The sequence below is a fragment of the Muscardinus avellanarius genome (assembly GCF_963383645.1).
Source record: "Muscardinus avellanarius genome assembly, chromosome: 7".
Classification (NCBI taxonomy): Eukaryota; Metazoa; Chordata; class Mammalia; order Rodentia; family Gliridae; genus Muscardinus; species Muscardinus avellanarius.
This window is the reverse complement of record NC_137793.1, coordinates 28128879-28156524: the sequence shown is the minus strand read 5'-3', so window position 1 is coordinate 28156524 and position 27646 is coordinate 28128879. Positions and strand designations below refer to the sequence as shown.

At 50.8% G+C, this 27646-nt stretch overlaps 2 protein-coding genes across 2 annotated transcripts; both read right to left on the bottom strand.

Moving 5' to 3' along the window:
- Window positions 1-10397: 10397 nt before the first annotated feature.
- On the bottom strand, window positions 10398-13881 carry IBA57 (iron-sulfur cluster assembly factor IBA57; the record flags this gene model as incomplete). The annotated part of the gene is made up of 3 exons (XM_080698832.1): window positions 10398-10789; window positions 10914-11254; window positions 13562-13881. 3 exons carry the CDS (start codon window positions 13879-13881, stop codon window positions 10398-10400), a joined length of 1053 nt encoding a protein of 350 aa, XP_080554958.1.
- A 7895-nt stretch (window positions 13882-21776) lies between these two features.
- On the bottom strand, window positions 21777-23078 carry GJC2 (gap junction protein gamma 2; the record flags this gene model as incomplete). Its single annotated transcript, XM_080698826.1, has 1 exon — window positions 21777-23078. One exon carries the CDS (start codon window positions 23076-23078, stop codon window positions 21777-21779), a length of 1302 nt encoding a protein of 433 aa, XP_080554952.1.
- Between the last annotated feature and the right edge of the window lie 4568 nt (window positions 23079-27646).

Below are 27646 nucleotides of genomic sequence, written 5' to 3'. Positions count from 1 at the left end.
GGTATTGGGACCTTGAGACAATCCTGCATGCAGGAATTCTCTCCACAGCTCACTGTGCACTGCTGAGATGGTCCGAGGATATTAACTCTTAATGGTCTACAAAGGCTAATTCGTCTAGAAGGGAACACCAGGGGAGGGGTTGGCATTCACAGTTTTCAGGAAATGGAACTCGTAAAGAAACAGGGACTTATACAAGGTTACAAAATGGTGGTTTTGTAGCCAAATTTCAATACCTGCCCTAAGTTGTGAAATCAAATAATTGGGATAAGACTTTGGGACAGAGTAAAATTAAATATATTGATTGGCTAGAAAACCAGAGAAGCCAGTTGAACTTCAGAGTTCAAAATCAAACCTTACCCCAAAGGAATCAAGTCCCTTTTAAGTAAGAGTTTAGCTCTTCAGGGTCAAGTGGGCTTGTCAGAAGAGACACAGTTCATGTCTAAGTCATCCTTGAGTTAGTTCTTTATCAGATTCACAGGTGCCAGGTGCTTGGTGTTCATTCCTTTGGTCAGTAAACTGATAAGAGCCTGTTACTTGTTAAGAAAAGGAGAGGAAGAGGAGAGATGAGTAGGGAGAAAAATATATCAGCTTTGAAACAAGCCAACTGCTAGTCACCAGGGACAGAATCAAGGCCCCCTCTACACTTCCACTTTGTGATGCAGCTTAGGTTTCCATTCCTTAACTTTTGTACACCAGTCTGTATGTTTCACTCCTGGATATACTGGTTAATAGCTCTTCCCTTTTCAAAAATCTGCCCAGTGGAAATTAACCAACTGGATTAGATTGTGAAGTTATGCCCCAGCCAATAGGGAATGGTGAAGTGACCTATGTGTTAGGGGATAAAAGACTGCATGGGCTGTCTGCGAAGTGTGTGGGCTGTACCAGTTTTGCAGTGGCTGTGCACCCTTCAGTGCAGAAGTAAATTGCCTTGCCAAGTTACTTTTGATTTCATGTGTTTACTTTTTGTTTTTGTTTGTTTTTTGTTTGTTTGTTTGTTTGTTTTTTGCAGGTCTGGGGATGGAACCCAGGAGCATTCTACCTCTGAGCTACATCCCCTGACCTATTTTTTATTCTTTATTTTGAAACAAGGTCTCATTAAGTTATGGAGGGCCTCACTAAGTAGCTGAGGCTGTCCATGAACTGCGATCCTCCCATCTCAGCCTCCCGAAAGCTGGGATTACAAGCGTGTGTCACCATGCCCAGTGATTTCATGAGTTTTTATTTGTAGTTCCTCTAAAATCCATTTTAAACAAATCAGTTATAGATAAATCAGCACTCATAAATTAGAAACAACAAAATGGATCCAAAAATCCTTTAGTTCATGAGACTTATAAATCTTAAACAAATTTATTTAAGTTTGGTAACGTAAAAAATATAGTTAAAAATTATAAACCAAACAACAAAAAGCCCACAATAGCCAAAGTAGTTCTCAGCAACAAAAACTATGCAGGAGTGCTGAAGAATCTCATGCTGACCTTGAGCCAAAGTTCGGTCAGGGGGCCCGCAAGAGCCTAAGCCCCCCATGAAGTATGAATAGCATCTCCTTCTTCAAAAAATTATTTCAAGGTTATTTGGATCAATCTGTGTAATTGGAATTTTATGTATAAGCATTATTAACTAAAACAGGTGTGCGATGGCTTGTGAGAGACTCAGTCAACAAAGAAGTTTTTCCCAGGGACAAAAGTCTGGGCCAAAAGATGAAGTTCAAGCTGACCTTAGTTTGAGCCAACATATAAGATTAGACTCAAGCTAAACTTGTGATATAAGACAAAGCTCGCTTTCTATGATTCATTAAATGTCTGGCACCCTGCCCTGAGGTCTGTTAAAGAATCTTTTTTTCTTTAAACTTTCCTGCTTACATGAATATGGTTTTTTCTGTCCTACATAAAAAAATATAAAGATTGTTTTAAGTTCTGAATAAACAGACTAGATTGCAGCTGGTCTTCTGTGTGTCAGTGTCTCTCTCATGACCTTGACTCTTCTCTCCAACACACAAACCCCAACTCTTGCTAGGGCTGGACCCCGGCACAGGAGGAATTATAATACCTGACTTTAAACTCTACTACAAAGCCGTTGAATAAAAACAGCATGGTACTGGCACAAAAACAGATACTTAGGCCAATGGAGTAGAATAGAAGACCCAGAAACAAGTCTACACACTTCGAGCCAATTGATTTTTGACAAAGGGGCCAAAAACATACACTGGAAAAAAGCCTGTTCAACAAATGGTGTTGGCAAAACTGGTTAACCATATGCAGAAAACTGGAAATTAATCCCACGTTCTCACCCTACACAAGTCAATTCAAGAAGGATCAAAGACTTGGAAATTAGACCAGAGACCTTGAGGCTCCTTGCAACACACAGGCACAGATAAACACTTTCTCAACAAGACTCCAAAGGCACAACAAATTAAAAGGCGAACCAATACATGGGATTGCATGAAACTGAAGAGCTTCCGTTCAGCAAAGGAAACTGTCAAGATCCTCAATTGAGAGCCAACCGAATGGAAGAAGATTTGTGCCACCTATACCTCCAGTAGAGGACTAATATCTAGAATATACAGAGAACTCAAGATTAACTCAACACTAAAAAAAAAAAAAAACAATACAATCAAAAAATGGGCAAGTGAACTAAAACGACACTTCACAAAAGAAGAATTTCAAATGGTCAATAAATGCATGAAAAAATGCTCAACATCACTGGCAATCAGAGAGATGCAAATCAAAACTACCCTGAGATTTCACCTTACCCCAACTAGAATGACAATCATTCAAAACACAAACAACAGATGCTGGCGAGGATGTGGAGAAGAGGAAACTCTATTTCTGAGAAAGGAAAGAGACATGGAGTGTTCCAATTGTTGGGTCGTATAGTCCCTCTGGACACTTTCTTTACACATTTACATTTAGCATACCTTTAAACATTTTACATTCGAGTGACTGACTGCCATTTTCATGTCACATCTTTAGTGGCTCTGTGTTTTTTCTCTACCCCCATTTCCCACAGGGTCAAAGTGAGCTCCCACAGGTAAACTTTCAGTCTATCTCAGCTGACCCCATCTGCTAATGTCTAGCTAGCAACCTATTCATATGAAGGTTAGCCAGGCTTGGTGGAGCACACTTGTAATCCCAGTGCTTGGGAGGCTGAGACAGGAGGATCACACAGGTTCGAAGCCAGCCTCAGCTACTTCGTGAGACCCTGTTTCTAAATAAATTATAAAATAGGACTGGGGGTGTAGCCCGGAGGTAGAAATGTAGCCCGGAGGTAGAAAGCGCCTGGGTTCCACCCACACACACACAAAAAAAATCATGAGGGTTAAATATGTTATGTATCTGAGGTTTATCTAAATATTCCACAAAAGTTTCTAAAGTTAATGATATATAGGTTTCATATTCATGTAAGGTAATCAATAAGCATCCCTTATGCAGTTTGTATTGTTTCTAAACCTTTGATTGAATAAATGTTTCAATACTGCACAAGAGAGATACAATTGTTCCCAGTTCTTGGGAGGCTGACACAGGAGGATTGTATATTTGCAGCCACCCTCAGTTATTTAGTGAGGCCCTCCTCAACTCAGTGAAACTGTTTCAATAATAAAGAATAAAGCCTTGCATGGTGACACAGGCTTGTAATCCCAGATTTTGGGAGGCTGAGACTGGAGGATCACCTTTTGTGGACAGCCTCAGCTACTTAGTGAGGCCCTTTACAACTCAGTGAGACCCTGTTTCAAAAATAAAAAGACTAAAAACTAGGGCTGGTGGTGTAGCTTGGAGGTACAATGCCCCTGGGTTCCATCCCCAGTACAACAAAAAAGAAAGAAAGAAAGAAAGAAAAAAAGAAAGAAAGAAAGAAAGAAAGAAAGAAAGAAAGAAAGAAAGAAAGAATGAATAAAGAATAGGGCTGGGGGTGTAGCACGGTGGTAGAATGCCCCTGGGTTCAATCCCCAGTAACACACACACACACACACACACACACACACACACACACTCCCTCTCTCTCTCTCTCTCTCTTACATACACACACAGACACACACACACACACACTCTCTCTCTCTCTTACATACACACACAGACACACACACACACGCACGCACGCACCTGTTGTTCACTAAACTTATAAAAGGTCCAGAGCTATTCTTTAACTTTGTCAGTGCTGTCAACATACATAGACTTGTAGTTATCATTATCTTACTGAGCCATGAATTCTCAATTTTATTCCAATAGTAAAAGTTAACCTATGTGTTAACTTCTTTGCAACTGTGATTTTAATTATTATTGGCTTCTTTTTAAGTTAAATATATTTGTGTCTCCTAAGTGTCTTTTTTTTATGTGTGTGTGGTACTGGGAGTGGAACCCAGGGACTTTTCTATCTCCAGGCTATACTCCGAGACATATTTTATATTTTATTTAGAAACGGTCTCACTAGTAGCTGAGGCTGGCTTCCAACCTGTGTGATCCTCCTGTCTCAGCCTCCCAAGCGCTGGGATTACAAGCGTGCGCCACCACGCCTGGCTCTCCTAAGTGCCTTCTTTATGCAAAGATACAAATGGGATTTGATTTGTTCCTGATAGTTCTATTTTGAGTTTTTCTTATAAAACTATGTAACTGTTGTCTGTCAATGTTTAAAAGAAGTACAACACCTAAACAGTGTTTTCAGATGATGGATGTTACCTGCAAGACAGCTTAAATGGATCAGTGAAACTTACCTTCTGGGTGTTCAACACCTGAGTCTTAGCAAACAATCATATATCCTGCAAAATGAGGGAAATGTCCCCTATGCTTCAAGGAAAGCCAAAGGGTCAGTAAGACCATAATTCATCCTGGCAGATGGCAAAACTGGTAGAGGAAAAAGCCTCATAAAGTCCCTAAGAGTAACCCTGAGGAGCCTTACCTGACCTTAACACAAAGCAATTTTACAAAAATTTATGTTTGCCAGGTGTAGTGGTGCACGCTTGTAATCCAGGATTTGGGAGACTGATACTGGAGGATTACAGTTCGTGGACAGCTTCAGCTAGTGAGTCCCTCTGCAACTTAGTGAGACCCTGTTTCAAAATAAAGAATAAAAAAAATAGGGCTGGGGGTATAGCTCAGAGGTTGAATGCCCGAGTTCCATTCCCAGACCCGCAAAAAATAAAAATAAAAAAATAAAAAATTATGTTTGCCCAACACAGGGCTACCTACTTGGTAATGAATACCCAATAGGATAATACAACCAAAACAAGAGGTTTGATTTATGACAGCTTTGCTAAATATGTAAAAACAAATAACAGATATTCATGTTAATATTATTATATTATTTATTATTATTATTATTATTATTATTATTATTATTACTATTACTATTATTTTGTGTCTGGTGCTGGAGATTGAATCCAGGGTTATTCTACCTCTGAGATATACCCCTACCCCTATTTCTTTTGTTGTTGTTGATTTTGAAACACGGTCTCACTAATTGTGAAGGGCCTAAGTAGCTGAGGTTGGCCATGAGCCTGCAATCCTCCTGTCTCTGCTTCCCAAGTACTGGGATTACAAGGGTGTGCCATCATGCCTGGCTGCAAATAACACTTATAATAAGCAAATTACTAGTATTAATGGACAGGTTAATAATAGTTGATATGCTAAATTATAGGCTGTGTTGCATGTTTTTAAAATGTACAGTGAAATATATTAAAACCAGCAGAGATGTGTCAGCTATACCTGAGATGCCATCAAGGGAATAGCTAAACAACTAGATGTTACCAGTAGAATGATCTAGGAAAATCATTTAGCTCTAGATATGAGTTACCTGATGATCCACATAATCTCTTCCTGTTAGATACCTTTAAGAGCAAAAGTTACCATATGCTAACAAAATTTGAAGAAAAAAGTAGTAATGTATTAAGAGGGGGGAATTCTGAGAATATAGATATTTTCTATCAAAGGAATGGCTTAAGTTCCATTTTGTAACACACTGTTCTGTAACTTTGTATGCACTCACATTCTTCTATAAAGTTAGCATTTCTTGGAAATTGCAAGTGCCCACCCCTCCCCTCTAACCAATGGTGTGATGATTACGAATCTACACTCCCACCAATAGTGAAGCACAGAAGCTTCACATTAGAAATTTAAAAAAAAAAAACAGCAGGCTTCTGGTTTCACATTCTTGCCCACTTGAGTTTACTCGTGACAGGATCCCTTTTTGAAAAAGTACCTTGCAAGTCACTTCTGAACATGTGTCTTTCCTTGTAACACCATGGAAATTTACTTCTAACACCCCTGAGGCCGATCCCCTGGCTTGCAGACTGTGACCACCTTCTCCTGTGTCCTTGTGTCACCCGCTGTGGCCTGACTTTCTTATGAAGACACCAGGCCTCCAAATGACCTCACTTTACCCTCGTCACCTCTTGGAAGGCCCCGCTGCCATGTACACTGTTCTGAGGTCCTGGGAGTTAGGACTTCAGCTTCAGGATATTGAGGGGGCATAACTTGGCCCCCAACAGTGAAGAACAGTCTGCAGTGCATACACCTGCGCGCACCCAGAAAAGGAAGGAACTGTCCAGTGGTTCTCAGCCTAGGTGGATCTTTAGGGAATCACAATGAATTTGAAAGGACAGACATGTGGAGGTAGCATACTACCAATCCACTTACGTGACATTTTTGAAATGACAGTATTTGAGGAGTGGAGGGCAGATCAGCAGACACCTGAGTTTGGAGTAAGGAGGAGCTTGGCAGGTATCTAGGCTAAAAAAGGCCCACAGAGGGACTACACTGCAGCCCTGGGGCCTCCACCCAGGATACAAAGGCATAAAACTTTATCATTTCAAAATCCTTTCTTCTAGCTATTTTGAAATTCAAATATGTCATTGTTAAGTGGAGTCACCCTACTGCCCTAGCACACCCAAGCTCACCTGTAGTTGCCCTTCTGTGGAGCAGAGCAGAGTTCATTCTTCTTCGTGGGCTGTGACTCCTAGCGCATACATGCCCCCGTCCCGCTCACTCATACTCCCTGACCTCTAGTAACCACTGTTCTTCTATGTTCTGACATCTATGGTCTTAAATTCTCTATTTTATTTTTAAAAATATATTCAATATATTTCTATTATGTGCCTGATAACTCTAATATCATATTTGTGAATTTGATTCTGTTTTCCAGCTAGCCTTTGCTCATAGTATTGTATTGTGTGCATAACACCCCCCCCCATATATTATGATGTTTTGACTTCTTTTTCTTTTAGTGGTACTGGGATTGAACCCAGGGGCATTCTGCCTGAGCTACACTCCCAGCCTTATTTTATTTTTTGAAACAGCATCTCACTAAGTTGCGGAAGGCCTAAATCGATAAGGCTGGCTACAAAGCTGTGATCCTCCTGTCTCAGCTTCCCAATTACTGGGATTATAGGCTTCAGGCTTGTTTTGATATCTTAAAAAAAAAAAAAAAAAAAAAAAAAAACTCCGACTGAAGAGAACATCTCCCTCCCCTCCCTTAGTTACTTTCTAGAGATAAGGGAAGACCCAGTGGGGTGCGAGCCTTTGATATGCAAACTAACCAGCTCCGAGCCTGCTCTTCTACCCCTGCACCCCAGGAGAAAGTATCTCTGCCTTTTCCTCTGGGAGACACCCCCATAGCTCTAAACCCAGAAACCACTCACACCAGCCATCTGCAATTGCCCTGCTCTGCAGGGCCTTGGCTGAAGCCTCACTGCTCTGCTCTGCCCCTCAGCCTCTCAGAACTTCATGCTTTATGCTTTTTATAAAACAAACTAAAAAGCAGAGGGGAGAGTCAGACAACAGTTTCTCAATTATCTGTATCAGCTTTCATAATAAGCCGTGTTCATGCACTGGTAGGCATCAAATGTAAAGGTCATATGTTGGCTGACCCCCCTGAGAAATATGCAGGGTGACCCTGGAGGTCCTGAAAGCCAAGCCCAGTCCCTTTTGTGAAATCAATTTGGTTTGTCAATGAAGAAAGCACTTTAACAGTGTGTACTTCTTTTCCAAAATGCTGGGATAGAACATGGAAGACAAATATTTGTTCAACGAAAATCAAGTATTCTGAGATCCCAATACCTGGAGAGCCTTGATTCAGGGGATGGACCACAGGCAGCAGCGCCTCTCTCTCTGCAGACAGCATTATCCCGGCTCCCTTTCCCTCCCCTCCCCTGGCCAGGTCTTTGGAACACACCTCCAGGCTCCTGAAGGACACTGGGATTCCTGAGAGACACAGCACCCCGAGCATTTTGTAAGCTCACAGTAAAGATCCTCCTTCCATGGGCACATCCTACCAGGGCCAGAGACAGCCAAGTTCTCAGCATTGGCTCTGGGCTCTTGGCCACATGCCCCACTGCAACCCGAGAGGAACTGTCCTCCAATCCTCATCAAATGTCTCCATGTCAGTGCGAAAGCAGCAGCAGCCACGGAGCTGAAAGGCAGGGACACCTGCAGAGGCCTCAACCCTGTGCCTCGGAAGGTTTTCAGAGCACAAAGCTCTCCTATCAAAATTGCCCTTGCCATCTCCCCCATACTTAATAAAACTAATGCCATGTGCCTACAGACAGGAAAGAGAGAGGTCACTGTGGCTGTTACGGTCTTGGCATGGCTGCCCCACCCAGGGCAGGGCCTGTCTGCACAGGCTCAGACTTGGACAGTTTCTGTGCCCCCAAGGCGTCCATACCATCGCTGCCAAGGGCAGCTATCCTGTGACCTGGCAGCAAGCACACGCTCAGATCCTTCTCCACCCACTCTCCCACCCTCCTCCCGAACCACTGTATTTCAGCTCAGAACCCACCTTGGATTCCAGCCCCTGTGGCCGCCAACTCCCCACACCTGCTCCTTCCAGCTCCAGGATGGCTGTGCAGGTTTCCCTAGCCCAGCCCTTGAGACTTTTTGCTGGTCTTGTATAACTCTGTTAAAATATTTATTTTTCTTGTGATGCTAGGAATAAAATCCAGGGTCTTGCCGGGCTTGGTGGTGCGTGCCTGTAATCCCAGCATTTGGGAGACTGAGACCAGAGGATCGTGATTTGTGGACAGCTTCAGCTACTTAGTGAGGCCCTCCGCAAATTAGTGAGATCCTGTTTCAAATATAAAAGAATTAAAAAAAAAAAACGGGGCAGGGGGTATAGCTCGGAGGTTGAATTTCCCTGAGTTCCATCCCCAGACCCTCAAAAAAAAAAAAAAAAAAAAAAAAAAAGAATCCAGGGCCTAGCACATGAGTTCTACCATTGAACTACACCTCAGCCCAGATTTATTTGATCTCCTATTTGCTAGTTCTCCAGGAAGAGCTGTTCCCTGTGTATATTCTACCAGACAACCAAAACCAAGCACAGCCTCTTTCCACCTACGATGAAAGCAGACTTCCAAACAGCTGCTTGTAGGACACACTTTAATAGTCCCTTAGGCCTTGGAGTGAGACCCACAGTGGGGCCAGGGAGAAGGGAGCTGGCAGTTCAAAGTTGTACCCACCCCACCAAATGCCAGATCATTCCCTTTCTGAAAGCACATTGAAGAGTCTGCCAGAAACTCCTCCTACCTGGACCTGAGCCCAGCAACCCCGTCCTCCTGGAGGCTTGGGGAAGAGGGGCTGGGTGGCTGGGATCCCAGTGAAATGACCACGGGCTTACCAGGGCAGAGCTAGCTACCTTGTACATAGAGATGCAGTAGGAAGGGATCCCCATGTGCAGTTAGCAGTGTTCACCACACAGATGCACACCCCTTGAGGTCCAATGTGTTTCTCCCTCTCCACACAAGGATGACCACCTATAATTCCCACACTGACCCATGTTTCAAAGTGAGCACAGCAGCCAGGTGTGTAATCCCAGTACTTGGGAGGCTGAGACAGAAGGATTGCAAGTTTGAGGCCATCTTCAGTATATAGTGAGGCCCTCAGCAACTTAATGAGGCCCTGTTTCAACATAAAAAATAAAATAGGGCTGAAGGTGTAGTTCAGAGGTACAGTGGTTCCATCCCCAGTACCACAGACAAAAACAAAGTAGGCACAGCAACATGAATCCCAGGGCCCACCAACCTCAGGTGGGGACAAGGCCCAATGAACTGCCCCAGTGGATATAGACACATCCTCTGTCTTTGGCCCACAGACCCATGAGTAACTTTCTTTGGGTCTGGTCCAAGAGGGGCCCAGCACCGCACACAGGTGGAAAGAGGCCCTGCCCTCCCATTCCCAAGAGGGTTCCTGCTGCAGGAGGGGGGACCTCCACAGAAAGCATCATGGTAGCTGGGCCTATCTACAGCTCCAGGCAGCCATAGACACACAGGGCTTCTCCCAGGTGGCTGTTTTCAATATGGCCACCACAGGACATGGGGATCACTCAGCAGGTCACAGCAGATGGACCAGAAAACCTCGGAAAGAGGCCAGAGACACCCCAACAACTCTAAGGCCAGCAGGAACTGAGGACATCCAGGGCTACTTGGGGGCTGCGGGCCACCAGTCTGGCACAGACACAGTCACAGCCACTTGATTGCTGTCCGAGGTCCTGATGTGGAGAGGACCTTTGATTTTCTCCAGCCGCAACAGGGCAAGCCCCACGTCCCCGTGGCCGGCCCTAAACTTGCCGGCCACCTGTCCCGACTCAGTGAGCACTGCGGTGCCAGGGTCCACACCACCAGCAGGGAGGGAGCCAGCCAGCCGCACTGGGAAGAGCCGCTTGCGGATGACACCCATGTGGTGGGTGCGGGATGTCAGCTCCTGGCCAATGTAGCAGCCCTTGGTGAAGCTCACGCCATTCATAAAGGCCAGGTTGGACTCTAGTGGCAGGGCCAACCCCGGCGGCAGGTCCCGGACCCCCTCAGGGACACCTGTGGGGATCAGAAACCAGAGGGAGATGAGGATATCCTGGTATACTTTCTGGCCCACCCTTCTGCCCACGCCCACTCCTCTCTACTGCCCTCCCCCAGCCCAGCACGTCCGTCCCACCCATACCTTGCAAGTACCGGTGTGTGTGATAGTCCCTGAGGTCCCCAAGCTGGCCCATGGGCACCAAGGTCGGGCCCTCACCCTGAGTGAGGAGCCGCCAGCCCATGCATGTAGTCCGGGGATCGCGGAGGAGGATGGCAGTGTCCTCTGTCCTCTCCTGCAGCGGTGCGGCCTTGCCAACCTGGGGACCACCGGGCAGGACCGCCCACACACGGAGCTCTGGATGTGGCTCCAGTGCAACCTTCCGCCGGATCTTGTACAGTGCAAGGTGCTTCTGCAGATCACCCAGGACAGAGCTGTCACACTCCAAGAGGAAACCTGGTGCCTCCGTCTCATGCTCTGGGAGCCTGTGGGAGAGAGGCAGAGGTGCTCAAGAGAGGGCAGGAGCCCCAGTTCACCGCCAGCTCATGAAGTACACGTGAAGCACACTGTGAGGACCAAGCCACAGAGAACAGGGAAGTGGCCCAGGACTCACCAGGTCGCTCCTGCAGAACTGGCTAGAGGGAGCAGATCTGAGAGCCACACACACTGCCGCAGGGTGCATCCTCGGAGGCAGACAGATCATGCAGACCATGGGCTCAGGTAGAGTGGCACTAGCTCACAGACAAGCACTGAGTGTCTGCTGAGCCCAGGATGAAAAAAGTAACTAGCAAGCTGCCCTAAGGAGAGGTGATTGGGAGAAGAGAGAGTGGAAGGAGGGACCACAGATGCTTCCCACACTCAAGAAGATATCCATGAGAGATGAGAGGTTACATGAGACCCCCAGAGGGCAGTGAATCTACAATTATTCCAAAATAAAAAGTTAAAAGAGAAGGGAACATCTAGGCTTGGTAGTGCATCCTTGTAATCCCAGTACTTGGGAAGTAGAGACAGGAGGATCACAGGTTCAGTAACCTAGTGAAACCTTGTTTCAAAATAAAAAAATAAATAGGGCTGGGGATGCAGCTCAGAAGTAGAATGACCCTGGGTTCTATCTTCAGTACACCACCACCACCCCCACGCACACACCAAAGGGAAGGAATCTGCCTCTGGATGGTCAGTACTGAGAGGGAAGACAGAGGGACACTACTTTCCAACATAACCCTTTTGATATTATTGGCACTTTTTTGTGTGTGGTAATGGGGATGAAACCTTGGGGCATTCTATCTCTGAGCTGTATCTCCAGCCCTATTTCTTATTCTTTATTTTGAAACAGGGTCTCACTAAGTTGCAGAATGCCTCACTAAGTAGCTGAGGCTTACCACAAACCTGCAATCCTCCTGTCTCAGCCTCTCAAGTACTGGGATTACAAGTGTACCCCACCATGCCTAGCTATTATTGGGGTTTTTAGGCACACACATCATATACATATTTTTATTTTAAAAATCTGAAGTTAGACCGGGCGTGGTGGCACACGCTTATAATCCCCACACTTGGGAGGCTGAGACAGGAGGATCACACAGGTTCGAAACCAGCCTCAGCTGACTTAAGAGACCCTCTTCCCAAATAAAATATAAAATAGGTCTGGGAGTGTAGCCCAGAGGTAGAAGGCCCCTGGGTTCCATCCCCAGTACCACACACACACACACAGTGAAGTTAGCTGACAGAGTCCCTGTGAAACCTTCCCCTCTAAGGGGAAGGACAGGTAGAGAGAAAAGGGGGATGGAGGGTGGAGCCAAACTCAGTAGGGGCCTGGCTAGCATCTGGCCCAGGGAGAGGGAGGGACGCAGGCTATGCCAGTGCAGAACAAGAGGAAGGTGATCACCCAGACATCACAGGGGCCCCTCAGGCCTCCAGGCTGTCAGAACCGCCTGGAAAGGAGTGACCTAACATAGGACAGGGCAGACAGTGGCTGGTGGAGACCCAGAGTCTGTCCTGGAGGGGATGCAGGGTCCAAGTGACCTAGGCAGACAGGTGCAGGAGCCAATATGGATGCCAGGGAGGTCCAGCGCCCTGAAAGGCAGGAACAGAAGCCATAGAGGCTGGGGAGGGTCAGTTTGGAGCTGGGTCCACAACAGACAGGCACCCTGAGCTCCTAGGCAAGTCCCTGTGTTCTATGATGGGACCCGCCTTGCCTTAAATGCCTACCCAAGCTGACCATCACCACCACCCCTCCTTGCTGGGCACCTCCAACCTCACTATTCTCCCGAGGTCTAGGTTCTGGTGCGCAGAACAGGACAATAAACTCCGGTCGGGAGCCCAACCTTGGGGCAGCTTTCCCCCATCCACCACGCCGCAGAAGTCAAGCATTGCAGGAGTCAGGCCAGGGGATTCCGGATGGCAGGGTGCGGGCGTCCTCCCAGACACTGAGGATACCCACCCGGCTGTGAAGACTAAAACCCTCTGCGGACACGCCCAGTGTCTCCAGGGGACAGGGCTGCAGATATCATGCAGAACATCTGTCTGCCTTTCCCTGGGAGTCTTGCCCAGATACCTAGCTGGGTCTCTAGTAAGTCTTCTCTAGTGTGTAGACAGGTCTCCCTGGTGTCTAGCTTGGCCTCCTGAGTGCACCCTCTGCTGGATACCTAGCTCGGCCTTCATGGGCAGCCTCCATGGATGTCTAACACATCCTTCTCCGGGTGTGGCCAACCTTCCTCCCCAAATTACCCTTCCCCAGGCGCGTTCCAACGCGTCCACAGCCCCTCCCGGAGGTCTACACCCCCGCCCGCGCTCACCCGTACAGGATGACGTCATAGAGCGTGCGACCCTGCACGTTCAGGAAGTGGGCGTAGGCCGCGCGGGCCGCGGAACCCGAAAGCGGCAGCTCATTGGTCAGCAGCCCCAGCAGGAAGGGCGCCGCGTCCGGACCGCGCACGCGCAGCAGGGCGCGCTCGTCTAACAGGAAGCAGGCCCAGGCCGTACTGTCGGCGTAGTTGCCGCTGAGACGGCTAGAGCAATGGGCCAGATGGCGCCTCGGGGCCGCGGGCAGCCGCCAGCGACAGGCCGAGCCGCCACGCCCTGCAGCCGCCCCCCGGAGCAGCGCCGCGGCCGCCATCTTGGGCACGAGTGAGGCGCGGAGGGTGCCACAGCGGCCCCTAGCGGCGGCTGCTGAGCCCAGGGGCGGGGAGCTGGTGTGGCGTACGTGAGGGGCGGGGCCGGAGTGGAAGGGCGGTGTGTACGCGGGAGGAGCCCGCGCACCCCTCATAGGGGGTGGGCCTTTGGGCGGGGAGGTGGGTCGCGCAAGCGGGGCGTACGTGAGGGGGCGGGCTTCGCTGGCAGAGCGTGCATGGGCTAGAGGGAGCGGGCGTGAGGAAGGGGCGGGGTCACAGGCGGGGCGGGAGTGCGGAAGGGGTGGGCGAAGCGCGACGGGAGGGGCTTTCACTTGTCCATCAGCGCGCTGGCCACGCCCCTCGTGTGGATTGCGAGGCCAAAGCCCATCTTGGGCCCTGACCCATCCCAAAGCATAGGTTCTGTTTTACTGTGGTTAAATACATACAGTATAAAATTTACCGTCTTAACCTGTTTTAGGCTTTCAGTTCAGTGGAACTGAGCACATTCACACTGCCGTGCAGCCGTGGTCACCCATCTCTGACCTCCGTGTCACCCACTTCGCGGTTTGCTTCCTGTGTCAGGATTTGCTGGCACCAGGGACCTCATGCAGGTGGAGTCTCACAGTAGTAGTCCTTTTTTATTGGCCAACCTGGAAAGCTTAATGAGACATTATCTTAAAGTAAAATAAAAAGCGCTGAAGTGGTAGAGTGCCTTGGGTTCAGTAACTAATACAGCCACCCCCCAAAAAAACAAAAGGGTGTGAGGTTTATTTGGCTTACAGCCCTGTAGGCTGAAGTCCAGTTTCAAGGTGTGACAGATGAGTATATGGGGAGGGCTGCTTCCTGGCTCATAGAAGACCCTTCTCAGCCAGCCATGGTGGCACACAGCTGTAATCCCAGTACTTCGGAGGCAGAGACTAGAGGATTGAAGGTTGAGGCCAGCCTCAGTCATGTAGTGAGACTCAGCAAATTTCCAAGACCCTATTTCAAAATAAAAAGTAAAACTGAGCCGGGCGTGGTGGTGCACTCTTGTAATCCCCGTGCTTGGGAGGCAGAGACAGGAGGATCACACAGGTTTGAAGCCAGACTCGCTGGCTTAAGAGACCTTGTTTCCAAATAAAATATAAAATAGGTCTGGGAGTATAGCCCAGAGGTAGAAGGGTTTCCAGAAACCTCAGTGAGGAGGTAGAAAGAAAATAGGCAGATAGGGAAAGGCCTCGGTAGAAAAAGCTAATTTCCTGAATTTCCTGAGTTTCCTGAGGGGTGACAAATATCTGAAATTCCAAAGGCTCAGAGATAAGAAGGCCAGAGCTTCACAAAGCCATCTGTTTACTAATCAACAAACCCAGGAACCAGCACAGAGCAAGTCGGACACTCCTACTGCATGAAAGGAGATGAGACCCCCCCTTCAAAGGACTTGAGAATACCCTATGCAAATCCTGAGAGCTGCTTCCCAGAATTCCTAAAGTCACCCTAACCAAAAGAGGTCGCAAATGATCAGGCCTTTGCCTTAGTCGGATGGCAAATTGGGCCTTTTCCCTCTCGGGACCCCCTCCCATTTTGGGGAGCTGTTTGTTTTCTCTCTCTCTCTCTCTCTCTCTCTCTCTCTCTCTCTCTCTCGTGTTGGCCCTGAGAGAAGGCAGAGTGCATCTGAGGGCACGTGGTTCGGGTGACTCTAGAGTAGAAAGGAACCCGGTAAGAAGTTCCTTCTTAGGAAACTCCGTTTCATCTCAAGGAAACGCCGGGTTTCCTCTCAAGAAACCCCCATTTCACCAGTACCACCAAAAAAAAAAGTAAAACTGGACTGTGTAGAATGCCCTTGGGTTCAATCCCCAGTACAACAAAAGTGTTACAGTGAAATATGTTGTGGTGTGTGTGTGTGAGGGGAGAAATAATTCCCCCAACAAAACCACACAAAGATAAAAAGCACAGGTTCTTGTCCTGAGCTAATGGTAAATTCACATCAGCCTGGACTCTTGCTGAATATATTTAAAGAAGTTTATTAAAAAGATAGAAATACAGATGACAGTTAAAGCCCCATGCCATTCAGAAATGGCACAGGGGGTTGGCGATTCGAGCGAATTCACCAACAGTCCCTGCATGCTGAGTGTTCTCATCCTGACCAAGTCTGCAGCAGGTCCTTTGATATGTAGATGTGCTGCCCTAGCCCAGGTATCCACTGTCTCCAACCCAGCCCAGCCCAGCCCAGCCCAGCGGGATCCATCCAGGATCTGGGATTTCCTCTCATCCTTGAGGAACTCTGGCTCTCTTCAGAAATGTAAAAAGGCCCTTGGCTCCTTCCATTCTTTTGCTAATTATGCATGGAGAAATCAGCCGGCCTTCTCCCAACAGCCCCTGGCTTTCTTCACTACAAAGGATATATTTTTAAGATTGGAAATCTTTCCCAATACTGGTACATTAATACATTTTGAAACCTCTTCCCAATACTGGTACAAAAAGAAAGACCCTTCTCACTGTTTTCAAGTGGTGGAGAGTCAGTCAGGAGGCTCTTTGCGGTTCATATTCTACAGACACTAAGCCATCAGGAAGCTCCACCCTTGTGACCCCATCACCTCTCAGGTGGGATGTGAACCTTCAGCCCACTGCACACCCATTTCCCTAGTATCTCACATTTTCCATCCTACTGAAGTTGTAAAAGAGTCACCTCCTTTCACCCTCTGTCTACCTATCACTGCCTCTGCTTTATCTGTCCTTCTCTGCCATTGTTATTTTTGCTGGACCACTGGGATGTCAGATGCAAGGTGCTCCATCTCCAAGTGTCTCCCAAAGATAAGGACAGTGCCCATCCTTTGACCTCCACCAGTGTGCCACACCCAGGCACTGTACCCTCTCACCATGCAGTCATGTCCTCGGTACCTGCCCCTTTCCCAGCCGGTACCTGGCCCTTTCCCAGCTGGCATCCCCGATGTGACTGTGATGGTCACACCTCTCCAGTGTCTTGTGGGAGGCCAAGCCCACTCCCTACCCACAGCACCCAGGTCCATCCTCCCAGGGTGTCCTCTCAACTGAATGCAGGAACAGTTTGGGCAGACACCACTGCACTGCCGTGAGCAGCAACATCTCTGTGCCCCAGGGAGGTGGGACCCTGTGTGGGCTGCCTCCCCAGGCATGGGCTCTCTCCTCTGCTGTGGGTGGCCCAGAGACCTGGTGGATTTGCATCAGACTTCCTGGCCCAAGCTGTCCCCAACCTGTCAGCCTCCTGGACTCCACATGCCTTGCTCTCCACAGCCTTCAGGTCCTAACCTAGCCTTCAGTGCACCCAAGACTGCTCCTCTGAGATGTCTTTGTGATCTTCCCAGGCAGGCAGGATTTTTGTGTAGCTGTTACAGAAAATGTTTCTTAAGGTACTTTTTGAGACAACACCAAGGGAAGCCTTTATTGAGGGTGGTAGGCACAGGACCACCACATTTGGTCCCTGTCGGTGGGGGGGGGGCAGATTTCACTCTAGGCCCAGTGTGGACATGTGGGAACTGATAGTCAAGGGGCAGGTGTGTCCATGGGCAGATGATGACTGAGAACAGACATGGGTGAGGAGGACTCTGGCAGAACCCACCAGACAGGATTCCTCCTGAAGGCAGAGGGTCCAGAGGTCACCTGGAGGTGGAGTTGAGGAACCGGTCAGATATCCAGGGTGGCTGGGTTTTGAGGGTGGGGTTTCTTGCTAAAGTTGGATTTTGTAGGAGGCACATGGAGGAGCCCAGATGCAGGTACAGGACCTTAACCACAGTTGGGCCAGTCTTTACCATATCTCACTGCCATGTCTCTGGAGCATGAGGCAATGTCTGAGTGTGCTAGGGGCTCAGTTAATGTTGAGAGAATCAACAAATTACCAGCCCAGGCAGATCCCCACAGAAGGCCTGAGCATGTGGTTCCTCTGCTGGGATCAGGCCCCAGTCCCTAGACTTGGCCTTCAAGGCCCTTCTCATCTGCCCCAAACCCTGTGAGGCCCTGGACCCCTTCCAGCCAGGGCAGAGCCTGGGCTGGCCAAGGCCCCACCTGGTTCCCAGCCTCAGTCCCCTGTGGCCACGGGCATCCTCGTTGACACCAGCCAGGCTGGAATGTGGAATGCACATGCTGGCTGGCTGCCCTTCTCCTCCAGCCAGAATGTGAGCCAGCACCTTGAGGTGACCTCGGCAAGGAAAGCGGACGCTGGGCAGGATGACAGTGGCCGGGGTGACACCAGGGGGTGGAGGTCATGTTCCTCAGGCCTCAAGTCAGCCAGTCCCAGCCCCAGCAGAGGAATTGGCTTTCCACCCGTGCAAGACTGCAGGAAGGGCGAGTGTGTAGCCCATCCGCCTGCTGGAACGCGGAATGCCCCAATGGAATGTGGAGTGCCATCTCTTTCAAGCCCACCCTGGCTCAAGCACAAATGGACTCAAATGAAATAGAATGGAAGGCTCAGCTCCTGAGTGTCAGGTGTGGCCACAGTTGTGGGTCCTGCCCCTAGGAAGCCTTCCTGGCCCCTCCGCACCAGCCTGCCAACCCTTTGCACAGCAGTCCCCCCATATGGCCCCACGGCCCTGGCCTGCTGTCCCTAATGGAATGAGCAGGGGACTGAACCCAGGGCCCATCCTGGCCAGGGGCCTTGCTGCAGCCGTCAATAGGGTGGGAGAGCTGGAAAATTGGCCAGCGGGTTCCCAGACCCCACTTCCCAGGGTGGTAATGGTTTCCTGTTTTTGCCTCCTGATGGCTTCCTCCCTTCCCAGAGGAAGGAGAAAGGAGCTGCCCCCATCCTGGGGTGTCTCTGGACATGCTCCTCTCTACCCCAGCCCTCTGCAAACCCCTGAGCAGTCAGTTGGCTGAGGCTGTGGAAACGGATGGAGGTACGATGAGAAGGCCATTCCTGTCTGATCCTGTTCCAGAATGGCCAGCCCCAGCCATGCCCGCTGTGGAGAGGGGTGGGCCCACCAGTCCCTGGCCCTGCCGCCCGTGCCAGGGCTTGGAAGGCGGGGAGGGAGACTGGTCACAGTGATGGCTGGCTCAGCAATGTCCAGGCTCAGCTGGACACCCTGTGGCCACCTCAGGCAACAAGTGGAGAGAGTAAGGCACGGAGAGGTGTTTGTTTGTAAGTAGCTAAGTAACGTGTGTGTGTGTGTGTGTGTGTGTGTGTGTTACTAAGGATTGAACCCGTGGCCTCACACAACACTGTGCCACTTGAAGCCAGCCCTTTTGATTTGAGATCCAGACAGCACAGAGTAGATGACCATGTGGACACTGGGAGAAGGTGGCTGCCATCTGCAAGCCATGGGAAAAGGCCTTGGAGGGAATGGCCCTGCCCATGCCTTGGCCCTGGACTTTCAGTCTCGGGACCATGAGGAGATAGGGCTCTGCTGTGTAGGGTACCTGGTGTGTCATATATGTTATGGCAGCCTGAGCAGACTGAGCCCCAATTGCAGCTTCCCTTGCTCACGGGAGCCCTTTGAACAGACCCTGGCTGAGGGGATGTGTATTTGATGAGGATTGCCAGAGAAGCAAAAGTAATAGGACATGTAGGTGTAGATTTAGCTACTGCACGCTGTATTCTCTTTACCTAAAAGTCTGAGGTTTCCCAAACCATAGGTCATTCAGCCTGTGATGATTAACACTGTGTCCACTCAGCTGGCCCATGGGGTGCCCAGATACCTGGTCAAGCATTATTCTGAGCCGAATGTGGTGATGCATGCCTGTAATCCCAGTACTTGGGAGGCTGAGACAGGAAGATCTCAGGTTCAAGGACAACCTCAAACATAGCAAGACTCTCAACAACCTAGTGAGACCCTGTTTCAAAAAAAAAAAAAAACAAGAAACCAGGCTGGGGGTATAGCTTAGAGGTAGAATGCCCCTGGGTTCAGTCCCCAGTAACACACACACACACACACACACACACACACACACACACACACTTCTACAGCTCACACCAATTGTTTCATAAAGAACTAGAAGAGAAAAATTCAAAAGCTCTCAACACAAAGAAATGGTGACTAAGGAGATGCTAATTACCCTGACTTGATCATTATACATTGTAGACATTATCCAATTATCACACTGTACCCCATAAACATGTATAATTACTGTGTGCCAATTAAAAATAAATCTTTAAAAACTTGCTTTGGATGTGTCTAGAGTGTTTCCCCATGAGATTAGCCTTTGAATTGGTAGACTGAGGAAAGCCAATGCTGAGCTTCATTCAATCAGGTGAAGCCATGGTTAGATTACAGGTGGAGGAGGGCTAGAGCCGTGTCTTCAGGCATGGCTTACCACCGTGGCTCCCACCACAGAGACCCTGCTCCCCAGTAATAGCTCCTCACGCAGCACAGCTCCAAACCTGGGAAGGCCTGTGGCATGGACCCTTCCCCTAGCAGAGATGATGGCGGGTAGTTTTCACAGGGGGAAATGCTTGCTCTGGGTGAGATTTGCCCTCTCCTTAAGGCTCCATATCTAGCATTGCTATGCACAACTTCCTGGAGCAGGGTTCACCTAATGGCAGAGCTCCCCAGGAGTTAGAGTCCATCTGGGGACAGCCATCTGAGGGTGGGGCACACCTGGGGGTACAGGTCAGCTGGCGACTGGGTTCACTTGGGGATGGGGTGGGGCTCCCTTGGGGCCAGAGATCAGCCAGGTAGGTCCCAGGAAGGAAAGAAACTAACCCTGAAGTTGGCATCTGTCAGAGTCAGGCTGAGGCTAGACTGGGATCAGCCAGGACTTAGCCCAGGGATACAGGGAGAGGGGTTTGTAGCCAAGGGGGACCTGGAGGCAGCAGGATCATCTGGGGTCCATAGTGAGCTCTGGCCAGCTTCCCAATACCACCAGGATTGGAGATGGACTCTGCCGGTCCACAGAGCAGCAGGATGACCTTGCGCCTGACTGTTCTTTGTTTCTGGACATCTGTGTGCTCCACTGAACCCCAACCCCATCCCAACACACCGCCTGGCACACAGTGGCACCATGGTGTGTGTGATGATGACCTACGGGGGCAGGTCTTCCACCTTGCTTCCTGCATGTCCCTAGGGAGAGGCCTCATCTCCCAGCCAGCCTGGAACAGAGCTGTATCTCACTTGGCAGCCAGTGGTAGACACTTGTGCACACAAATGCATGCTTACATACATGCACACACACCCATGCATAGTTACTCTTGTGCAATTAACCCTAACATACATATACAGACATGTACACACACATGTTTATAAACAAAAGTTAGTTTTATTTATTTCCTTTGTTCCAGAGACTAGCTCTGAATTAGGGAAAGCACAGAGACGCCATAGGCAGACTCCCCAGAGCCCTCTTTCCAGAGCATGGCCAAGCCACAACCCCTGACCACTTTATCTGCAAGGTATATCTGATGTCTGTGGAACAACAAGACCCAGAGGAAGGGTCTGTACCAGGTTGTCACAAAGGCTCAGAGAAGAAGTGATCTTGTCCAGCCCCAGCCCCATCTAAAGGAGCCAGGAGATGAGTACAGCCCAGGGTGGATACAGGAACATCTGCCTGGACTGCCTTGGTTTCTCCTTCTAGGCAAGGGAGGCCTGGGATTGCCCCAGCCCAGCATGTGAGGGTGCTGAAAAGAAGTGCTGGGAGTGAAGACAAGCACGGTTGCCCAAATATCCTGCCCAGTACCCAAGTCAGCAAGTGGGTCGCTGCAAGGGAGCGAGGAGGGGAGGGATGGAGGCCTGGGCAGTGGGCATCTTGGAGGGATGGCCCTGGAGGGGCAGTCAGTCAGTGTCTGGACCCCAGCTATGCCACCCTCAGGAGTGTCAGGCAGGCCTCCCCCTCCCATGCCAGCCCAGGAGGTGCCCAAGCCAGTGCCCCTTTCCTTCAGCCCTCTCCCAGGCCCTCCCCAAGGGGACGGGAGCAGGTTCCAGGAGAGGCCCGCATGTGGCCCTCCTCCAGCGCGCCCTGGGGCTCAGATCCACACTGTGGCCTTCCCATCCCTGCTGCTGGTACTGCCCTTCTCAGAGCCAGCCCTGGGCTTGGCGCCTGGCCGCTCAGGAGCCCCCAGCCGGCCCTGCTCCCCAACAGTACCCCCAGATGTGGCGCTGCCTGTTCCAGAAGCCGGGGCGCCCGCCCTGGGTGCCCCCCTGGAGGCCGCAGAGAGACCAGGGCAGGGCATGCTGTCCCTGTCTCCTGAAGCCGCTGCCCCATCGCGGAGCGCTTGCAGGGCAAGATTGGCCAAGTTTTGGTCATGGGCGCGGGCGCGCTCGGCAGCACGTACCACCAGGCTGTAGTCTGGCGGGCAGGCCAGGCCTGCAGAGGAGGACGCGAAGGTGCAGGGTGGTGGGCGTGGCGCAGGGCCTGTTGCGGGCCCTGGAGAACCGCGGCTGCCGCGCACCGAGTCCTGCGCGCTGCCCAGGCCCAGGTGCGCCATCTCGCAGAGGTTAAGCAACAAACACAAGCAGCTGACCACATACATGACCAGCAGGAAGACGGTCTTCTCAGTAGGCCGCGACACGAAGCAATCCACCACGTGTGGGCAGGGCTGGCGACTGCAGGCGAAGAAGGGCCGCACCTCGAAGCCGTACAGTAGGTACTGGCCCACCAAGAAGGCCACCTCGAAGGCCGCCCTGACCACCAGCTGAGCCACATACACACGCATCAGACCCTCCCGCTGGATGCGCCTCCGCCCGTCATGTTGCCCGGACGGGCCTGGGACCGGGGTCCCTGCCACCTTGCTCTCCCCACCCACCCCTTTGGCGGGCGCCTCCTCTGTGCGCTCGTCACTCCGGCCCTCTGGCGCCCCTGGCTCCTCCTCCTCCTCCTCTAGCCCCAGCATGGGCTCCGCCTCGCCCAGGTCAGCGGGCTCCGGCCACCCAGGGGGAGGCGGCAGGTGTGCCCGTGGCGCGCGGCGGGGCCCGGGGTGGCGGCGGAGCGCGCGTCTCCGCTCCTGCTCGGAGGCCCGCGCCAGGCGGTGCACAGCATAGCCCAGGTACATGACGGATGGCGTGGAGATGACCACGATCTGGAAGACCCAGAAGCGCACGTGTGACAGGGGCGCGAAGGCGTCATAGCAGACGTTGTCGCAGCCCGGCTGGCGCGTGTTGCAAGTGAACTTGGACTGCTCATCGGAGTAGATGGACTCACCGCCCACCGCCGTCAGCACGATGCGGAAGACTACCAGCACGGTGAGCCACACCTTGCCCACGAAGGTGGAGTGATTGTGGATCTCCTCCAGCAGCCGCGTCAGAAAACTCCAGCTCATGTTGGTCATGGGCGCGGACTGGCAGGACCTGCAGCCGTGGGAGGCAGTCAGCTGGGAGCCGAGGTGATCAGAGCTCACTGAGGACCGCCAAAGGCACAGCCTCCCAGCTAAATTCTGTGAAGCAGCTCTGGTCCCCCGGAGCTCCTTACTGGAAAAGCCAGCACCCCGCAGGGCGGGTCACTGCCCATGGGGTTCAGGGAGAGCCTTACAACTGCAGACTCCCAGGAAACTCCCAGGAAAGCCTGCAGCTGTGAAGCCATACCCCTACCTCAGCACCAAGGCTGGGCGGGGGTCTTAATCCAGGTCCCATGGCCCCCAGCACCTTTTCCTTGCATCCACAGCGCCCCTCCTCTACAGTCCCATCAGCCTGAGTCCCTTCCAGACCCACCAGCACTCCAGCCCCTCAGAACTCCTGCAGCCCCAGCAGCCCCCAGGACAACTTCTCTGCAGTACCATGCATCCCCACACCTCCCTCAAACACCCCTCGGCTCCCTGTCCTTCAAAGGCATAACAGCCCCTCAGAGATCCTACAGCTCCAGGAAGCCCCAGACTTCCCTCTCCTGCAGCCCCAGTGGCTCCCAGCCCACACAGCTTCTGAGGCTCCACCAGCCCCCAGAACCCTTCCCTTGCAGCCCCAGCAGCCTCCCTCCCTTTCCCTGCAGCCCTATGGGCCTCCGGACTCTAGCAGCCCTGCCCTGTCTCCCTCCACACCCTGCCCAGCAGCAATGGGAGGTCTCTGACCCCATAAAGGACCCTATCCTTCCAAAGCCCCTCACAGCTCCTGCTATACCCAGCTTTCTGACTGCCCCCTTTCCAGGACCCAGAGACCATCTGGGGCTCCTCACCCAGCCCCAGCTCCGGCTCCTCTGGACTGTCTGCAGCTGGGGGCAAGGTGAAGCCAGAGTCTGCCCAGGCAGGACAGTGTCCAGTGAGGCTGCAGACATGGTGGTGCATGGCTACACTTGGACATCTGTAACACTCAGACAGCCATGTCCCAGACCAGCTGAGCCCTGGGCAGGCATGTACCCCAAAGGGCTCTGCAGCTCCCTGATGCCCACTCTTCCTCCCCATGGCTGCCCCCAGGGCCAGTACCTGCTTCTGGGTAGCTTTGGGGCAGGAGTCCACTGAGCATCCAACAGTGGTACTTCGGGCCCCCTTCCCCAGGAAGGGCCTCTGAGGTAGCTCTGGCAGGTGTGGACCCGCACCAGAGCAGCGGGGCTCCTGGCTGCTTTATAGAGCTGGGGCCTCTCCCCCTGGGCCAGGAAGAGGGGGCAGCGGGGGTTCCTGAGGAAGTGGCCCCACTTCCTTACATCTGTACAGCCCCCTGGAGGCCACACACACACTCACATATGAGCAGTCAGATACACATCCTCATTTGCACACATGTAAAACACAATAATCACACATGCGCACATGTGCAGACACACATGTATGCACACAGTCACAGGTACCTGTATCGCACACATTCATACACAGACGCATGCATGTGTGCTCATATACGTACATATGCAAACACATACACACCTGTGTGCATACACATGCACACACAGACATGTGTGCTTTCATATATGCATACAAAGCATATGCACATTTACAGACACACACATGTAAATACATGCACATCAACATGTTCACACACATACACTCAGATACAGAGATGTATATCACATGTACATATGTATAAAACACACATGCATGTACAAATGTACATCCATGTGTGCACATACAGATGGAGACAGGTACTAAGACACAGAAATGCAGAAACCCTCCCATACACACATGAATGTACCCTGAAGCATGTGGGCTCATTCACCAGATATAATGCAGACACACCCCACATGTATCCGCACGTGTCTACACACACACACATACATACAAGAGTTGGCACACCCGACCCCTCAGGGCCACCCTTTCCATCCTGCTTCAGGCAGCCTAGACAAGGAGGAAGGTGACCTGATGTCCTTCCAGGAGTTCCACCAATTCCCCTTTCCTTGGTTCTAGCCCCGGCTCCAACCCAGGACCTGTGCCACCAGAGGATCAGCGTGGCTGATTGCCACTGGGAATGAAGTTTGGGGTCTCCATGCTCACATGTGTAGTTGGCAATCAAGAGCGGCTATGGCTTAGCCCCATACTGATTGTCCTGGGGTCTGAGTGATGGTGTTTTGTCCTAGGAAGACATTTGTCATTCATGTGCATGTGTGCACACAGTCATGGCCACTTACTCTGCAAGCCTAGTTTGGGAGGCTGCATTCCTGTAGCAGGCCTGGGAGGGCCAGCTGGCCTCAGGGTCCTATGTAGTAGATTCCCAAGTCCATACGTCTGGCCTGTAACTTTCCTGGCCACAGTACCTTCCCAGCACCAGCACTTGGATGCCTAGCACCTCAAATTCCAGACAAAAGGTCAGGCTCAAATGCCAATCTCCCCTTCAAGGTAGCCTCCCATTCCTGAACACCTCATCCTTCATGGCTTCCCCCATAAACCCACCTCAGGCCCATCAGCAAGCCTGGCCACACTTGTCCCCTGCACAGCCTAGCCTGGGCTGCCTCTGTCCCTGCAGGTTGTCAGGGCTCCCCTGTGCCCTCCCTGGGAGCTCGTAGAAACTGACTGGAACCCCCTCATGCCCACCCATCAGGTCTGCCCCTGCTGGCCTCTGGTGACTTCTGACTAGGATGAGTGCCAGGTCTCAGCTGGCCTGAGTACTGGATATCCTGGCCCCCGTCCCTCGCCTGGGTCCTACGGCCCCCTGTGCTGTGCCCAAGACAACTACCGCCAGGGACCTTTGCCGCCTGCCCTGCCCTGCCACACACGCACACTCACAAGCACACACTCATGACACATGCTTGTGCTCCTGTACAACATGTACATGTATATGCACACACACATATCATAGGCCCTGCCCCAGTCTGTTTCTCAGGGGCCTCCAGGACACTGGGATAGGTTCCTGTTCAGACAACACTGTCCATGTACTTGGACTGTTCCATGGGATAACAGATCACAGCTGGAGACACTAGGTTGAGATTGTGTTTAGCTGGATAGAAAGGCAAGTGGTTTCACAGAGATTTAAAAAAAAAAAAACTGGGGATTGAACCCAGTTCAGAAGTACATTCTACCTTTGAGCTACTCCTGGCCCTATTTTAGTTTTGTTTATTTATTTGTGTGTGTGTGTGTGTGTGTGTGTGTGTGTGTGTGTGTGTGTGTTGCTGGGGATTAAATACAGGGGCATTCTATCTCCCCCATTTTATTTTATTAAAAAAATTTTTTTGGCTATACTGGGGATGAAATCCAGGGGCATTCTACCTCTGAACTATACCCCCAGTCCTATTTTATATTCTTTTTATTTTTTGAAACAGGGAGCCGGGCGTGGTGGTGCATACCTTTAATCTCAAAACTTGGTAGGCTGAGATAAGAGAATCACAGGTTCAAAGCCAAGCCAGGTGTGGTGGTACATGCTTGTAAGCCCAGTACTTGGGAGGCTTATTTTGAAACAGGGTCTCATTAAGTAGCTGAGGGCCTTGCTATATTACTGAGGCTTGCCTCAAACTTGCAATTCTCCTGTCTCAGCTTCCCAAGTACTGGGATTACAGGCATGAGGCACTGTGCCTGGCTCACAGAGAGAATTTATAGGTACAAGGTGGAAATACATGGGTTTATTCACATACATATATGTGCTTGTCCTGTCACATGCAAGGGCTCAAGTGCAGAAAAACCCAAGGAGAAAGAACACACCTGGACTCCAGTTGTTGGTTTCTAACTTCATCCCCAATAAGAGAAACTGGGAGTTCTTGGAGAAGGCTGATTTGAGAGCTGAGCACAGGATATACACAACTAAATCCAAAGTAGACTAAGTGTTAGAGAGAAAGGATGTGCTTAAACACATGCATATGTGTGCTGAGGATGGTGCATACATGCACACACACACACACACTGATAGGGACATGTCGATGGGACACAGCTAACCAAAAGAGCCCCAGTGTCTCGAGCTGCATCAATTTGGGCAAAAAATTAAATAAGGATTGGATTTCAGGTTCTAAGTACAGGTATCAGTGACTGGTCGAATATCCAGAGGAGAGGAGACTGTTCCCCAGTGTGGAGAAATTGCAATCCCCTTTGGTAAGAACTTCCTCCAGAAGAGAAGAGCTGCTTCTGCCCCCACTGCTGTGGGTTGCACATGGTGCCCTTGTTTCAGAGGACAATGTGGAAGGGGAATCACACTTTTACTGGCATGCCTGGCCAGGTGACCCAGGCCCATGCCATAGGGATGTGTTGCATCAAAGCCATCTATGAGACAGCTCTTCACCCTTTGGTCTTCTTCCCAAAACCTGTAACCCCAACAAAACAAGATGATCCTCCACAGAGGATGTCCTACAAAACACCTGGGTGGTACTCAACCCAGTAGCCCAGGGGCAGCCAAGAGGTGCCCAAGTGTCAGGAGAGGTCCTGCATGGGCCAGAATAAGGACATTAGGGGAAATTTGAGGAAATCTGAATAAAGTATGGCCTTTGGCTAACAGACACGTGCATGGATATGGGTCCACTGTGATGGGTCTACTGTGTGTCACCCTAAAACAAGACATGAAC